Raw genomic sequence first — 15998 nt, forward strand, 5'->3', positions numbered from 1 at the left:
TCGGGCGACCCTTCCCCTGCCGCTCCCAGAGCCCGGCGGGTTGCGACCACGGGCGTCCGGACTGAAGCGCGGTTCGCAGCCCCTTCCCCGCGCCGCCTGCGCTGCGCCCGGCTCCGAGCCCCTCAGCTCCCGCCAGGCCAGTCCTTCCGGCCCGGGCCGCCAGCCCGACGCCTCTGCCGAGCCCCCTGCACCCTCCATCCCCTCCTCGGCCCCGCCGCCAGCCCCCGCTCCGCTTCGCTCCGGGCCGGGGTCCCTCAGAGCTCCGGCTGCGATCCCGCGCCCCGCCCAGCTCCCGGCTCTGCTCCCTGCGCGCCATCCTCCGCTCGGGCTCGCGCCCACCGAGACCCGCTCCCCTCGGCCACCCACAGCTGCACGGCCCGGCCTTGGTCCGCGCAGGATAGGCTGGAGGAGGGGCCTGAGAGTCGTGTGGCCCTGTGCACCCGGCTCTGTGATAACCCCGAATCTAACCCCGAAATTCCTTTTGGGGCTAGGGTCGCAAGGGACGGGCTCCGTTGAGTCTTTTACTGGGGAAAGGATAGTAGTGGAGGGGGAGCTGAACTGTTCTCAAGTCCCCCGGATCTCCTCCCGCTCGCCGTCGGGGGAGCAACTGTCCTCCCCCTCTCCTCCATAATCGGCTCAGCCTGGTCCCACTGACCTCCACCTCCCCCCGCAGCTGAGTCTCTTGGCACCTGGGTATGTGTGGGTGGGGAGGGGAATCCAATCTCCCTTCCTTTCCATCTGGCCTGGTGGACAAAGGGCAGGGGGACCATCTGGTCCTGCCGGAGTGGGGGAGGGGCCCGCACTGTTGGTCCCAGGGATGGGGGAGGGGCGGCGCTTTTTAGACGCAGGAGCCGGTGAGATCTAATTGCATCACTTTATTTCACCGACCTCCACTCTGGCTCCCACCCCTCAAGCCTCAGAGCAGGAATCAAGCTTCGCTGAGAAGCCTCAGGCTTGGTAGCTTGGGGAGATGCAGAGCACCCAGAAGGAAGGGTAAAAGCAAGGGGACAGAGCGGTGGCCCTCCCTTTCTGGGGGCCACTTCTGGCCTGGGGCCAGCTGAAACCTGTGGCTGAGTAGCTTTCAGGGCTGGCCACACCCTAAGCCTTTCAAAAGGGTCTCCTGCAAGGGCTGACCCATGGGGTCCCCACCTCCCCAGCCATGGTTAGAAGTGCTCATGTGTGCAAGTGCTTCTTTGGAGGCTCAAGTATGCATGTGTTAGGCGAACGTGATAACCACTACACTACGGAAACACCCCCTCAAGTATGCATGTGTATATATGCACAGCTGCACATGAGAAGGTGCATGTGGGTCCAGAGTTACATGTACCTATGCAGCTGCTCTCAAGCGAAGGGTCATATTGGGGAACATGGATGGCTCTAAACATGTAAGCGTGCATGTGGGCATGTATGTATGTGGGGAAGTGGGTGTTGGGGGAACGGCTGGCCTGCAGGGCATTTGCAGAAGGAGGAGGGGTGGCAGGGGAAGGCTGGGAAGGGCAGAGGAAGGAGTAAAAGCTAGGCAGGAAAGTGGAAGAATAGGAGAAGCATAGCTAAAGGATTACCCTCCACCGGATTATGTTCCTTGATTCCTGAGGTTTCTTTCTCTTGATTTTACCTCCTCAGTCTATTACTGCAAAAGAAAGAAACAGAAAAGACAAACAGACTACAAAAGACAAGAACCCAGACATATAGACAGACGCACCTGTTGCATGTGCATGGGCCAGAGCCCATGAGAGAAGAGAGGGCGTGTGGTGTGTGTGTGTGAAAGAGAGAGAGAAGAGAGAGAGAGATCAGAGCAGGCAAGCAGCCCACCCCCTGCAGCAGTGCTGTGCTTCACTCCAGCCCCTGCAGGAAGTCTAGCAGCCCCGTATGCCACTCCTCCGGTTTGTCCAGGTAACAGGGGTGCCCCGCCCCCTTCATGATCAGCACTCGGTGGTTGGGCAGGTGCTTCAGGTGCTCAAAGCTGGTCTGACCCATGGGGTCCTGGTCTCCATATACAATCAGAGCCGGAGTCTGAGAGGAAAGAAGGGTGGGGGGCAGAGTCAACAGGGACCTGCCATGTCAGCTCCAGTCTTCCCCACCACTTCAGTCTCTCCCTGGGACTACCCCATATAAGGGAGAGAGACAAGCTGGCCCACTGCATGGTGGCACAGATTGGTGTTTGCCCCAGTAAACAATTTAGCACAGGGCTCGGCACAGTAGCTTGCTGAGTAAACCAAAAGGGTGGAGTTGGGCGGCCAGCTCCTCCCAGAAGACGCCCCTTGGTTACCCAGCCCCCAGATAAGGAAGGCCCAGGAATGCACCCTTCCTTGCTCCTTGCTCCTGGCAGGGACACCTCAGCCTCCCACACAAGGGTACCTTCACACTGGCATAGTTGGCAGCATTGATTTTGTCAGTGCAGATGGGGGCCACTGGCACATAGCCCCGGAGCTGGGAGCCAGGGGCCGTCAGGAAGGGCAGGGAGTACATGCCACTCAGTGACGGACTGATCACAACTGGGGAGCCCAGCTCCAAGGCATCCACCACAGCTGCCAAGAAGCTCCCAGGAGCCAGCTCCCCAATAGGGGCAGGGGCTGCTGCTTCCTTGGAGTGCCCCAGACCTGCAGGGATCAAAGTGTGGAAAAGACAAGACCAGAGCAGTGAATGGCAAAACAAGGGAGATGGTCCCTCTCTCCAGGAAGCCCTCCTAGATCACTTTCTCTGTGGCCAGGTTCCTATAACATCCAGTGTGCCCACGTTTATTCCTACAGTAGCCTCACTCTATCCTATCTGTGCCAAGCATGAGGCATTTCTCTCCACGTCTGTGCCCGTCTCCCCAGCAGTAAGTGTCCTGGAGAGAATCAAGCTGTGAAGCACAATAAGTCTGGGTCCAGAACCCAATTCTGCATCTCCTGTCTATGTGACCTTGGGTGGGTTCCCTCCGTCCTCTCTCAGCTGCTCAGTTTCCCCGTCTGTTAAAGGGAGAAAACAAAAGTATCTGCCATTTAAGATTACTGTGAAAATTAACTGCGTGAAAAGCAGCTGGCCCTGGATTGGCACAGGAGAGGCTCCTGAAGGATAGTGGCTGAGGGGCAGGTTCTGCACTCATAGCTCCTCCTCCATTCATTCAGTCTTCACCAACAAGATTAGCTCCAGACCTTCACCCTGAAGCTCAAGCCAACTCACTGTTGGCAACAATCCTGCCTGGGCTGGAGGCCTGCCCTTGAGCCCTGTGGAAACCATACCATCCCTAGCATGAGGGGATTGGACCAGCCAGGCTGCCCCTGGCACCAAGGGTTGGGACCCAGCCGTCTGGGTTGACAGGCAGTCTGGGCACTGACCCTACCTCCCCTGGAACCCAGCTCAGGGCTTTGCATGTGGGATCACAACTGGGGGCCTAGCCACCCACCAGGCCCTGCCTCATATCCCAAGGCTTCAGAAGACTCAGGTCTCACTCCTTAGGGCTTTCCAAAAGCCTATGGTTATGACACAGTCAAAATATTTTACTTCCAGTTTGCTGAGCACCCATTACTCTGTGTCAGGTACTAGCCACATACTCACATGGATTAGCTCATTCCGTTCTCATTAGAGCCAGACCCAAACATGAGTGTGGTTTTCTTCCCATTACAGATGAGGAAACAGAGGCTCAGAGACACTGAGACACTGCCCAGGTAACAGTGAGGAGCAGCTGGGTGGTCAGGACCACATGTGGATCAAGACTGCTCAGAGGCCCTTGCAGTGTGATTGACCAAACTCTGTCAAGCTCAGGGCCCAGCCTGGCTGGGTCCTCCCGATCCTATACCCCCCACCTGTGGGTCCCTGATGAGACTCCCCAACCCCTGCCCAGAAGCCTGCCCCTTAAGTACCTGGGAGGTCAATGGCCACAGCCTGGTAGCCAGCCTGGGCCAGCCTGCGCAGTGTACCCAGGTTCTGCCAGGTCTCGGAGGAGAAGCGGATACCATGCAGCAGCAGTACAGAGAAGCGAGCCTGCCCGATGCCAGGCCGGGCCTCTCGGAAGAAGAGACCCTGGCCCTGCACCTGAATGGTGCCCTCACGCTGCTCCACGCTTGCCGCCATGCCTGCCGCTGCTGTGCTGGTGTAGGGCCTGTGATTCAAAGCCATGATGATGAGGGGCCAGAGAACACCCTGCCCAGGAGGAGAAGGGAGGCTGCCAGAGACAGGGTGGGGGTCCCACAGGACCAGCAAGGAAGCCTCCAGGAGGCTTCCAGAACTTTAGGAACATGCTTTGGGCTCAGGAGGATAGATGTTATTTCTGCCCCTGCCATTCACTTTATTGTGTAACCCTGGGCCTCAGCTTCTTGATCTGAAATATGGGAACAATAAAGCCAACCTCAAAAATTAGGAAGTTTACGAAAAAAATCATCAGTGGGGGTGCCTGCTGTAAAAACTCAATATGTGGGGCCCCCATTTCGATTACCATTCTTATTCTCATTGTTATTATCCTTTTCTAGAAATGGGGATAATTCAATAGCACTAGGTCACAGGCAGTTGACAGTATTAAATAAGGCGATGTATGTGCCATGCCTACCATGTAGGAAGGGGTCACTGCTCAATCAGCAGTAAGTACCCACTCTGGTACTTCAACAGTAAGTTACAGGTTTACAGGTCGTGGGTTGGCAACGCAGACCAGAGGGAGCCCAAATTGAGGTAAAAAAAAACCCATTTTCTTTTTCTTTTTTGGAAACTCTTGTTGCCCAGGCTGGAGTGCAGTGGCATGATCTCAGCTCACTGCAACCTCCACCTCCTGGATTCAAGCGATTCTCCTGCCTCAGCTTCCTGAGTAGCTGGGTTTACCATGCCCGGCTAATTTTTGTATTTTTTTTTTTTTTTTTTTTTTTTTTGAGACGGAGTTTCGCTCTTGTTACCCAGGCTGGAGTGCAATGGCACGATCTCGGCTAACCGCAACCTCCGCCTCCTGGGTTCAGGCAATTCTCCTGCCTCAGCCGGGACTACAGGCACGCGCCACCATGCCCAGCTAATTTTTTGTATTTTTAGCAGAGACGGGGTTTCACCATGTTGACCAGGATGGTCTCGATCTCTTGACCTCGTGATCCACCCGCCTCAGCCTCCCAAAGTGCTGGGATTACAGGCGTGAGCCACCGCGCCCGGCTTAATTTTTGTATTTTTAGTAGAGACGGGGTCGCGTCCTGTTGGCCAGGCTGGTCTGGAACTCCTGACTTCAAGTAATCCGCCCACCTTGGCTTCCCAAAATGCTGGGTTTACAGGCGTGAGCCACTGCGCCCAGACTAAAAGCCCATTTTCTTCATCTTTTTTTTTTTTTTTTTTTTTTTTTAAGAGAAGGGATCTTGCTCTGTCGCTCAGGCTGGAATGCAGTGGTGCAATCATGGCTCACTGCAACCTTGACCTTCCTGGGCTCAAGTGATCCTCCAGCCTCAACCCCCAAGAGCTGGAACCACAGGCGCGCGCCTCCACACCTGAAAGCCCATTTCCTAGAGGCGGAAACCGAAGCGCCCATAGTTAAGGCGACCCGCCTGGGACGCAGGGTGCTCAACGCGCTGCCATCTGGGGCCCAACGCGTTGACCTCGCGGTCAGGTTCCTTCCGCGGACCACCGTTCTGGCTTGCTAGGTCTGGAATGGAGCACGGAGAGGGAAGGGTGGCAACCCTGAAGGAGAGGACCCAGGAATCCGAGAAAGGAAGATTTGGGGTAGGTGGGGTTGGGTTTTGACTGGAGAGAAGAAAAAGTCAGGAGCGCAGGGCGGGTACCTGGGGAGCTGCGTGGACTCGAGCAGAAGGGAGGCAGGCGAGTGCTGGCAGTGGACGGGGCCGGAGGAGAAACTCGGGAAGAGGTCGGGCCCTAACCAACGGGGGCGGGGACTGCGTCGTACTCCCGGACGCCCTCTTGTGGCCACAAGCTCGCAGGGTCTATAGTCGCTGCTAAACTGTCGTTCTCACAGCGGCCTCAGTTTCCCCAAGCCTCTCGGTCCCACATGCCCCAAACGCAGTGCTGAGCACGGTCTCGAACTCCTCAGCTACCAGCCCCACAATGACATGGAGCGGTCTGAAGAGGAAAGTCCTTCTGGATAGCATCCTTGCTGCTCTCTTCCTGCTCCCCATCCCCCTCATCCCCCAGCCAGAACTGCCCAGGGCAAGTTGACGGCCTGGCACGGAGTTGTGCGCCTGGCACGGAGTTGAAGCCCGACAGGTTTGAGTGAGGAGCTCCGCCAGTGTCCAGCCAAGTGGCCTTGGTCGTTTTCCCAATGCCTCCGAGCCTGTTTCCTGCCTGTAGAGCGGGTCAGATGTTGCCGACCTCTGCAGGGTACCAATAAGGAGTAAACTCCACGCTCTGCACAGCCTCCCTGTGCTGGGCCCGGTCGCCACGCAGAGCCTTGGGCCTGGGACAGGCCAGACGTTGGTAACGTATCGCCAACCAGGGCAGATGCCAAGAGTAGACCTGAAGGAGCCCAGAGGCCAGCCCAGGCTCTGACCGTGGGTGTGCGTCGGGGCGTGCGTCGGGGCGGGGTGGTGTGGGGTGGAGTGGGTAGAAGTCAGGAAAGTAGCTGGGCCAAGACCTGGAGCTGCTGCATAACAATATCTGGCATTTACACTACGAGGCCTCTGCTCCAGACACCGTTCTGAGGCTTGACCCGTCCCTAAGAACCTAGGACAACCCTGGGCGGTGGGTTTTATCCTTAACTCCATTATACAGGCCAGAGAACTGAGCGAGGGTGGAGACGTTCCGCTGGGAAGAAGCCACCTGGCTCCCCACCGGCCCTCAGGTCAAAAACAATTCCAAAAATCCGGGCGGGCGGTGGGCCAGAGAGAGTTGGGGTTCTGCCCCCAGCATCCACTCGGCGCAGGCGACTCGGCAACTGGGCGGAAGGCCGGCGGCTGCGGAGTGCGCAAGCGCGCCTCGGTGGCCGCGCTCCCGAACGCCTAGAGCGGGAGCGGCCCGCGGAGCCGCGAAGGCAGCCATGGTCGGGGCGCTGTGCGGCTGCTGGTTCCGCCTGGGCGGGGCCCGCCCCCTCCTCCCGCTTGGCCCGGTGAGTGTCCCCGGGAGGGAGGCCGGCCGGTGGCCCGGGGGCGGGCCATCTTTACCCCGCCCCTTGCCCCGGCTCTCCGGGGCAGAGTCCCGCGGAAGAAGCGCGCGCTGGGGCCGCGAGTGTTCGTGTGCGCGCGTGTTATGTGTGCGCGCGTGTTGTGTGCGCGCGCAGGGTCTGCGTGCGTTCTTGAGGGTCTGGGAGTATGTATGTGTACGCTCATGTGCCTGTGTGGTATCCGTCAGGGTGTGTTTCTGCGCGCTTATATTGGGGCGTGTGTTGGTCGATGTCTGCCTGCTTGTGTCAGTGTGGGTCTTCTGAGAGTATTTCTTTGTGCGTGTGACTTTAAGGGTATGTGTCTACCTGTCTGCGTATGTGTGCATTTCTGGGGGTTGGTGAGTGTGTGTGTCTGCCTTCCTGTGCATGTGTCTTTCTTGTGTGTCTTTCTTGTGTGAGAGTGTAGTCTTACGATTGTGCGTATGACAGTGCTTGAGTGCTTGAGTATTTCTGTGGTTTTGAAAGTGTGCGTCTCCATCAGTCTGTCTGCCTTCCTGTTGCCTGACTGCTTAGGTGATTTCGAGGGTATCATTCATTACAAGGGATTGACTGCACACGGGCCAGTGTGTGTGCAAGGAAGCTGCATGTACAAGGAGGCTGCATGTACGTGCAGGGAATAGCTTGTACAAAAGAAAGCGTGTGGGGGCATGACTCGTCTTTGTGTGTGTGTGCACTTGGGTGTCATTCTCCACGCATATTCCAATGACCTAACGCGGGCACCGTTTACCCTGCCCCCGCATATCTCCAAAGGCAGCCGGCTGCAGGTCCGCCACAATTGCCTAGTACTGCTGGCAACCTGGGTTGCCAAGGCAACAACCTAAGCCCCGCCCTTACCTCCTTGGAGAAGCGCGGGGGCGCCCCGGGTGGACAGCAAGGAAAGGTCCCTCACGCTCGGCGGGAACCTGGGCTAACGCCCGTTGGAGATACACATCCGAGGTTGTTCGTGGTCTGGAAGAAAACAGGAACCCGCCCTTCCTCCACTAGGTCCTGGTTTTTCAGAAACACCAGAGAGGCTGCCAACCACAAACCCCCGACCCCGGAGCCTGGGGATGCGGGCTCGGGAAACATCCCCAAAACATCCCGGAGGGATGAGTAGGGCCCAAGACAGGCCCCTGGCTCCTAGCTCGGGCAGGCGCCCAATTGGCATTCAGTAAAGATGTGTTTGCTGGACTCCCCGAACGAAGCAAGCGTGCTTATCCTAGGCCCAAGAAATGACAGGAACAGCCCTCTTCCCGCCCACGGTATTATCTAAATCTCACAGGAAGCTTGGGAGGGTAACCATGAGGTTATCCCATTTTACCGACAAACTGAAGACACATGCCAGGAAGTGGCGGTCTCAAAGGCCTGCCCTATTTGAGTCCTGGGTCCTAAAGGCTGTCTGCTGGGGTGGCACAGACCCCAAACTGAAGGAGTCCATGAAGCAGGTCATTTGGCCGGAAGCTGGCTGTGTGTGGGATGGGGAGTGGCAGGCAGCATTCATCTCTCCAAACTCCACACCGCACTTTTCGTTTCTAGGTGTACCACACTCCTCCCTGGCCCTGCAGCCCCTCACTCCTCAGCATTTTCCTCTATCACAGACATTCTCTGTGAGCCTCTTCAAAACAGCTGGGGTAGACTGTTAGTTATAATGTGATTGTAAAGCACATTCTGATTTTAGCAGTATTAAATGCAGTGAGATGAAAAGCACCATTTCTAAACATGCCCTCAGGTGGGAAGTCCCTCTGCACTTCGTCTTTCTCCTTTGATAGCCCTCACCACTTTTTCCACCAGCAAGGCTCCAGTTCATCCATCACCTCCCAGCTCTACAGGTTCCTCCTTGGCAATCCGAGTGTGGCCTGGTAGTTAGAAGGCCAGTCTTAGGTTCAAACCCCAATGCCCCCACTTGCTACCTGACACTTTGGGCAAGAGAATGTACCTCTCTGAGCCTCTATCTCCTCGCCTATAAGAGACCTATAATCACATCTGCTCCCCAGCATTCTTGGTGGAAAAGAACCTTGTATGTGAAGGGCCATACTCAGGGCCTGCTGTCATAAGCACTCGATGAACCATAGTGGTTTCAACTGATGCCGTGATGGTGGCAGTCACGGAGCATGCTGTGTGCCATGGGACAGCTCACATGCACTTCCTCATACTGTGAAGTATCTGAGCCTTTGCCCTGGCATGTGGAGTAGTTAGGTGTGAAACCCCAGACCTTTTCCCAGAGCAAGGGAAAGGGCAAGGGCTAGAGCTGGGGACTCTGGGTGGGGATTTGGGATGGGGTCCAGGGGCCTTTGTAGGGGTGCAGTCCCAGCCTCTTTTCCCTCTCCTCTACTCCTCCAGACTGTGGTACAGACCTCCATGAGCCGGTCCCAGGTAGCCCTGCTGGGCCTGGGTCTGCTGCTCATGCTCCTACTGTATGTGGGGCTGCCGGGCCCCCTCAAGCAGACTTCTTGGCTCTGGGGAGACCCCAATGTCACAGTCCTGGCTGGTCTCACCCCTGGCAACTCCCCCATCTTTTACCGCGAGGTGCTCCCACTCAACCGGGCACGCAGGTAGGTGCTCTCCCAAGGGTCTAGTGGACAGACTAGGCCCAAGGGGAGTCCCTGTGTCAGACCCCCATTATACTCAGGGTGCTCAGGGCCTGGGAGGGCAATGGGAGAAGGCTAGGAAGAAGAAAGGCAGGCTCCACCAGGTCCTCAGCACACACATTCCCCTGTGTGCCTGCAGGGTGCAGGTGGTGCTGCTTCATGGAAAGGCCTTTAACTCGAACACGTGGGAGCAGCTGGGCACACTGCAGCTGCTGTCGCAGAGGGGCTACCGGGCCGTGGCCCTTGACCTTCCAGGTGAGCACCCCCACCCCTTCATCTAAGGAAGATCTAAGCCCTAAGACCCAGTGTCTGGACAAGCAGTGGCAGGTCACAGCATAAGGTGGCACTATGAAAAAGTCTGTGTTTTTATTTTCTACCACGAAAACTACAGTGTGAATTGTAGGACACAGAGAAAATAGAAATGTGACTCACTTCACAAGCAGTGTACTCTCTTCTTTTTTTCTTTTTTTTTTTTTTTTTTGGGAGAAAAATCTCCCTCTGTTGCCCAGGCTGGAGTCCAATGGCATAATCTCACTGCAACCTCCACCTCCCAGGTTCAAGTGATTCTCCTGCCTCAGCTTCCAAGTAGCTGGGATTACAGGTGCCTGCCACCATGCCTAGCTAATTTTTGTATTTTTAGTAGAGAAGGAGTTTCACCATGCTGGCCAAGCTGGTCTCAAAATCCTGACCTCAGACGATCCAATCACCTCGGCCTCCCAAAATGCTGGGATTACAGGTGTGAACCACTGCACCCAGCCAAGCAGTATACTTTCCATGACAAACTATAAAGCTTTTTGTGTTTTTAAGTACACAAATGATTTATGCTGTCATTCTTGTCATTAGAAAAAGCAAAAAATGTCATCGAGTCATAGAGGATGAAAAAAATCGAAAAACTAGCAAAGTTTTCAGAGACCAATGCCACATTTCTCTCCCTCTCTAAGAAGTTTAGGGGATGCTGCACCCTCTTCTGGGTATTCCCACTCAATATGGAGGCTTGTCTGGTGGGGGCTGTAAACATGATTGGTGTCCTGCCTGCTTAGCGCATCCATCTGCAGCTTGGTTTTCTCCCCCTATACCATGTCTTGAGGATCCTGCATGTCCCTGCAAACCTCCCTCTCTAGTGTTAACCCTGCAGTGTGTGCCACAGGAAGGATGGACGGGCTTTATCCAGCCATTTCTCTACTGGCAGAATGCTCAAGCAATGCAGCTGAAGCATCCTTGGACATGCTTCTTTGAGCATGTAAGCAATAATTTCTCTAGGGTAGCTACTGAAGACAATTGATGGCCCAAAGAAGCGCATTTTTAAATTTAGATAACTACTGCCTACCCTCTCAAAAGGCTGTATGGATTTATCCTGCCGTCTGTCATGTATGAAAGTGCCCATTTCCCCATGTCTTCCACAACACTGGGTATTATTTCAGTCTTTTTCACTTTGCTAATATTATGATGAATGAAAAATGTGCTTTTCTTTTTCCTTTTTTTTTTTTGTTGAGACAGAGTCTCACTCTGTCGCCCAGGCTGCAGTGCAGTGGCGTGATCTCGGCTCACTACAACCTCCGCCTCCTGGGTTCCAGTGATCTTCCTATCTCAGCCTCCCAAGTAGCTGAGATTACAGGCGCACACCACCACACCCCACTAATTTTTGTATTTTTTAGTAGAGACGGGGTTTCTCCATGTTGGCCAGGCTGGTCTCAAACTCCTGATCTCAGGTGATCTGCCCACCTCAGCCTCCCAAAGTGCTGGGATTACAGGCATGAGCAACCTCGCCAGGCCAAGATATGCTTCTCTTTTATTTTTCTTTTTTTTTTTTTTTTTTTTTTTTTTTTTTACTGAGACAGAGTCTCACTCTTGTTGTCCAGGCTGGCGCACATTGGCGCCATCTGGGCTCACTGCAACCTCCGCCTCCTGGGTTCAAGCAATTCTCCTGTCTCAGCCTCCTGAGTAGCTGGGATTACAAGCGTGCACTACCACGCCTGGCTGACTTTTGTATTTTTAGTGGAGATGGGGTTTCACCATGTTGGCCAGGCTGGTCTCAAGCTCCTGATCTCAGGTGATCCACCAACCTCAGCCTCCCAAAGTGCTGGGATTACAGGCGTGAGCCACTGCGCCTGGCATCCAAGATATGCTTTTCTAACAGGGGTATCACATTACCAAAAAATAGCTTCTGGGCAGTTTTAGGTAGTGTGTGCCAGTGCCACTGGTCCCCAACTTTTTCCCCCACTGTGGTGGGTAGGAGGTCCTGCACCCCTTCCCAGTGCCCCTCAGCTGGTACCTGCTGCTGTTCCTAGGTTTTGGGAACTCAGCACCTTCGAAGGAGGCAAGCACAGAGGCAGGGCGGGCAGAGCTGCTGGCACAAGCACTGCGGGACCTGGAGGTACAGAATGCCGTGTTGGTGAGCCCCTCGCTGAGTGGCCGCTATGCCCTGCCCTTCCTGATGCGAGGCCACCACCAGCTACATGGATTCGTGCCCATCGCACCCACCTCCACCCAGAACTACACCCAGGAGCAATTCTGGGCTGTGAAGGTACTAGGAGAAGGATCTCAAAGGTCCTGGCGCCCTGTCCCTGGCTTGCGGGGGTTCAGGACTCAAGTCTTACTTGGAGGGACATGGCCTTATCCCTGATCTTGGATGAAAGAATTGGGGTGTTTGGGGAAGGCTTCCTAGGAAGTGGCTTGGGGGTCAGATACTCATCAGGCCCCAGGGTCACAGCCCCCTGCCTTGCCCTGCAGACTCCAACCCTTATCCTGTATGGAGAGCTGGACTACATCCTGGCTCGAGAGTCACTGCGGCAGCTCCGCCACCTGCCCAACCACTCCGTGGTGAAGCTACGCAATGCAGGCCATGCCTGTTACCTCCATAAGCCGCAAGACTTCCACGTTGCCCTGCTTGCCTTTCTTGACCATCTGCCTTGAGTTAACCCACTCCCTGGTCCCAGCCTGGCCTGAATTTGGACAGTCTGGACTGCCGCCCTCGCCCAACCAGGGAGACAGCCCCTGGGATTGGAGGCCAGAGGCCAGAGGGTCAGACCCAGCCAGGACTTCTCATTTCATCTCACAGACATAATAAAAGAGCATATTTGTCCTGCTTGGGAAGTGACAGGTTCCATTTCCTGGTGTGCTGCGGTAGAGATGTGAGTGGGAGGCAAGTCTGGGACTACTTTGGGCCTGGGAGCTGGAGGGGATGCTCCAGCAGCCCAGGAAGGCTAAGAGTGCATCACTTCCTAAGTGCCTGGCCTCACCACTCCGTGCTTCAGTTTCGTCATCTGTAAAACGGGTATGATGGCAACTCCTAGGTTGGAGGGTGGCTGTAGGACTGAATGAGTCTGGATAACTGAGTACTTGGCCATATAAGGGTAAGGGTGGGGGATTGCTGTGGGAGGCAGGGTGTATTACAGTGCTGCTTGACCACTGGGATTGGTGAGAAATCCAGGGTTTGGACAACAAGCTGAGGGAGTCAGAACCTAGAGGGTGTGGGGAATGCGATTTAAGAATTAGCATTGGCTTGGTGCAGTGGCTTACATCTGTAATCCCAGCACCTTAAGAGGCCAAGGCAGGTGGATCATCTGAGGTCAGGAGTTCAAGACCAGCCCCTGGCCAACAAGACGAAACCCCATCTCTACTAAAAATACAAAAATTAGCTGGGTGTGGTGGCGCACACCTGTAGTTCCAGCTACTCAGGAGGCTGAGGCAGGAGGATTGCTTGAACCTGGTAGGCAGAGGTTGCAGTGAGCCGAGATCACGCCATTGTATTCCTGGGCAACAAGAATGAAACAATGTCTATATATATATATATATATGTGTGTGTGTGTGTGTGTGTATATATATATATATACACATACCCAAAAGATAGCCAGTGTGGTGGCAGGCACCTGTAATCCCAGCTACTCGGGAGACTGAGGCAGGAGAATCATTTGAACCCAGGAGGTGGAGTTTGCAGTGAGCCGAGAACGAGCCACTGCACTCCAGCCTGAGCAACAGAGTGAGACGCCGTACTAAAAAAACAAATAGCTAAAATACTTAGCCAGCATTGTTATGAGTTAAAGTCTATTTGCCCGCATGAATAGCTAAATAATTAGCCAGCATTGTTATGAGTTAAAGTCTATTTGCCACATGACAGAGTGAGACTCTGTATGAAAAAAATCCCTAAATAAAGAATTAGCCAGCATTGTTCTGAGTTAAAATCCACTTTCCCCCATGTTATGTGTGAACAGCCAAGCCTTAACTCTCAGGAAAACTGGGACAGACTCCCTCCCCACAGCCTGCCTCCTTGGCCTAGAGATTGAAGTCTTTGTCTCTCACCCTTCCAAAAGCTGACTCAGCCCCCGGAGCAGAGGGCAGGCCTGGCTGGGAGTACAAAGGGCAGCTCGTGCATAAGTGGGCAACTGCAGCTGTGGCCTGCAGGGGACCGGTGGGACACCTGTGCCTGTTTAGCCTCCCTCTCCCGTGGCTGCAGAAGGGCCAGAGAGTTTCCTCACTGTCATCCAGGGTCGCAATTACATCCACTCACAGTGACATCATCACACCCAGCCACCATCTCGCACTGTCACACACACGATCATACCCACTGGTAGACTGCACATGCAGTGGCACGCTCACACCATCACACGTGTTCCTGTCCATGCATTTATCCTCATTCCTGGCACGGTGTCCAGGCTCGGCCGGCCAGGGGCAAACCTTGCAGGAAGCGGAGCTCACAGCGTGGGGTGGACAGACATTGGCTAGTAACCAGTATGATCGGAGCTAAGGCATCAGGGAGGACCTCCCCGAGAGGCTGAGGCAAGCAAAGGGGACCTGTTGGAGACTTGCCGAGTAGGGCAGGGGGCAGGCTGAGGGCTTTGCAGCTCTGCATCAGAGAGCCTTGGGGCGGCCTCCTCTCCTCCCGCCCTATCCGGAGGCTGAAGGAAGAGGCGCCGTCAGGGGGCTGGACCGTCCTAAGCTCCTGGCGCAGGCCCCGGGCAGGAGTGTTAGGCGTGTCCTGGGCCCTCACTGGCTGTCTTCGGTCTCCGCCCCGAGATCAGGGCCCGGCCACGTGGTGGGGCGGACCGGGGCGGTCCTGAGCCTTCGACCTCGCAGGACCCTGAGTCCACTTCACAGTCTGGAGCTGCTGCTGAGGGACTAGCGTGAGTCAAGCGACAGGAGAGTGAGGTGGGGGGCCCTGGGGAGGGGTGGAGGGACTGGGACTCCGTGGCTTGAAAGCCAGGCAATTAAGAGGTGTTTTGGGTTTTTTGTTGTTGTTTATTTTTTAGGAGGGCGCGGGGAGGACAAGTCTGGGTTCAAACCTGGCTCAGCTACTCTCTGAGCTGTCCTTGAACCTCTCTGAGCCTCTCAGCTTTCTCCTCTGTAAGGTGGGCATTCTGAGTACAAACTTCATGAGACTCTTTTGGGCATTAAATAAGGAAATATGCTGGAAGCGGACAGCCCAGTGCCTGAAACAGAATGGGTGCTCCTTAACAGGGGCTCCGAGACACGGTATCCTCCCTCTGTGGGAGATCCGAGAGCTGCCGTGGGATGGGCTGTGTGCAGGAGTGCACCGGGTCCAGGGGCTGGGAGGGGTAGTTAGCCATTCTTTGCCCCCAGCTCGCCACACAGAGCGCCATGACCAGCAAGAATCCCAAGGAGGAGCACCCCTCCGTGACGCTCTTCCGCCAGTACCTGCGCATCCGCACCGTCCAGCCCAAGCCTGACTATGGTGAGAAGTTCCAGAGCCTGTGATGGGGCCTAAGGGATGGGGACTGTGCTCTAAACCAGCCTCCAACCCCTGTCACCCAGCTGAGCCCCACTCCGCTGCCCCAAACAGCTCCCCACCCCCTCCAGCCATTCCCCAAGTCAGTGGACTGAGGCAGCCTCTCCAGGTTATACAGGAACTCTTTCCCCAGAGGCTCTGCTGCTGTAAAGGTTACTCCTGGCAGCTGCTTAAGGAAAAACTTCACCTTACTCCCCAGGGCGGGAGGGGTGGGGGAAGCCTGGGGCAGCCACAGGGGAAGGAGAGGCCCTCCAGAAGCCTACTGGGGCTGGACAAAGGCTGCAGCCTTTAGGGAATCAAGCTTGGTAGCTAGGGCCTGGGAGGCAGCTCCTGCCTGTTATCCCAGCACTTCAGGAGGTTGAGGCTGGCGGATTGCTTGGGCCCAGGAGTTCGAGAATGGCCTGGGCAACATGGCAAGACTCTGTCTCTACAGAAAAATACAAAAATTAGTCAAGAATGGTGGCCCACCTATAGCCTCAGCTTCGTGGGAGGTTGAGGTGGGATGATCGCTTGGACCTGGGAGAGGAGGTGGGATGATCGCTTGGACCTGGGAGTTGAGGTGGGATGATCGCTTGGACCTGGGAGTTGAGGTGGGATGATCGCTTGGACCTGGGAGAGGTTGAGGTGGGAT

The 15998-nt window shown here is 55.5% G+C and overlaps 3 protein-coding genes across 8 annotated transcripts in view; 2 read left to right on the forward strand and 1 right to left on the reverse strand.

Annotated features, from left to right (window-relative positions):
* Positions 1–860: 860 nt before the first annotated feature.
* ABHD14B (abhydrolase domain containing 14B) lies at positions 861–11979 on the reverse strand. 3 transcript variants are annotated; one of them, XM_032290064.1, is made up of 5 exons: positions 11897–11979; positions 7892–8005; positions 3846–4084; positions 2359–2600; positions 861–2013 (listed from the first exon to the last, which is right to left on the reverse strand). In XM_032290064.1, the coding sequence occupies exons 3-5, from the start codon at positions 4054–4056 to the stop codon at positions 1834–1836; spliced, it is 633 nt and encodes a 210-aa protein (XP_032145955.1). In that variant the 5' UTR covers positions 4057–4084; positions 7892–8005; positions 11897–11979; the 3' UTR covers positions 861–1833. The 3 variants fall into 3 exon arrangements, with proteins under 3 accessions (XP_032145955.1, XP_032145954.1, XP_032145953.1); XM_032290063.1 differs by lacking the exons at positions 7892–8005; positions 11897–11979 and adding an exon at positions 5727–6449; XM_032290062.1 differs by lacking the exons at positions 7892–8005; positions 11897–11979 and having other exon boundaries at positions 3846–4724.
* ABHD14A (abhydrolase domain containing 14A) lies at positions 5425–12717 on the forward strand. Of its 2 annotated transcripts, none has more exons than XM_032290060.1 (5): positions 5425–5667; positions 9377–9588; positions 9764–9879; positions 11913–12148; positions 12355–12717. In XM_032290060.1, the coding sequence occupies exons 1-5, from the start codon at positions 5596–5598 to the stop codon at positions 12535–12537; spliced, it is 819 nt and encodes a 272-aa protein (XP_032145951.1). In that variant the 5' UTR covers positions 5425–5595; the 3' UTR covers positions 12538–12717. The 2 variants fall into 2 exon arrangements, with proteins under 2 accessions (XP_032145951.1, XP_032145952.1); XM_032290061.1 differs by lacking the exon at positions 5425–5667 and adding an exon at positions 6535–7003.
* Positions 12718–12783: 66 nt separating this feature from the next.
* The window catches only part of ACY1 (aminoacylase 1), a 7374-nt gene continuing 4159 nt past the window's right edge, over positions 12784–15998 (forward strand). For 2 of the 3 annotated variants that reach the window (XM_032290051.1, XM_032290053.1), the window contains exons 1-2: positions 12784–12898; positions 15202–15313. In XM_032290051.1, coding sequence (XP_032145942.1) covers positions 12806–12898; positions 15202–15313 — 205 coding nt within the window. In that variant the 5' untranslated portion in view covers positions 12784–12805. Of the gene's footprint in view, positions 12899–14607; positions 14770–15201; positions 15314–15998 lie in introns of those variants that run through there. The other variant, XM_032290052.1, reaches the window with a different exon arrangement.

The sequence above is a fragment of the Sapajus apella genome, unplaced genomic scaffold (genome assembly GCF_009761245.1).
Source record: "Sapajus apella isolate SASKATOON/1434 unplaced genomic scaffold, GSC_monkey_1.0 scaffold23, whole genome shotgun sequence".
NCBI lineage: Eukaryota > Metazoa > Chordata > Mammalia > Primates > Cebidae > Sapajus > Sapajus apella.

Excerpts from the sequence above, each read along its gene's own strand:
- ABHD14A (XM_032290060.1), top strand. The coding sequence starts at position 5,596 with ATGGAGCACGGAGAGGGAAGGGTGGCAACCCTGAAGGAGAGGACCCAG. Across the intron at positions 9,589-9,763 it reads CCACTCAACCGGGCACGCAG|GGTGCAGGTGGTGCTGCTTC; the intron begins GTAGGTGCTCTC and ends GTGTGCCTGCAG. Across the intron at positions 9,880-11,912 it reads CGTGGCCCTTGACCTTCCAG|GTTTTGGGAACTCAGCACCT; the intron begins GTGAGCACCCCC and ends TGCTGTTCCTAG.
- ABHD14B (XM_032290062.1), bottom strand. The coding sequence starts at position 4,101 with ATGGCTTTGAATCACAGGCCCTACACCAGCACAGCAGCGGCAGGCATG. Across the intron at positions 2,601-3,845 it reads TGTGGCCATTGACCTCCCAG|GTCTGGGGCACTCCAAGGAA; the intron begins GTACTTAAGGGG and ends TGATCCCTGCAG. Across the intron at positions 2,014-2,358 it reads CCAACTATGCCAGTGTGAAG|ACTCCGGCTCTGATTGTATA; the intron begins GTACCCTTGTGT and ends CTTTCCTCTCAG.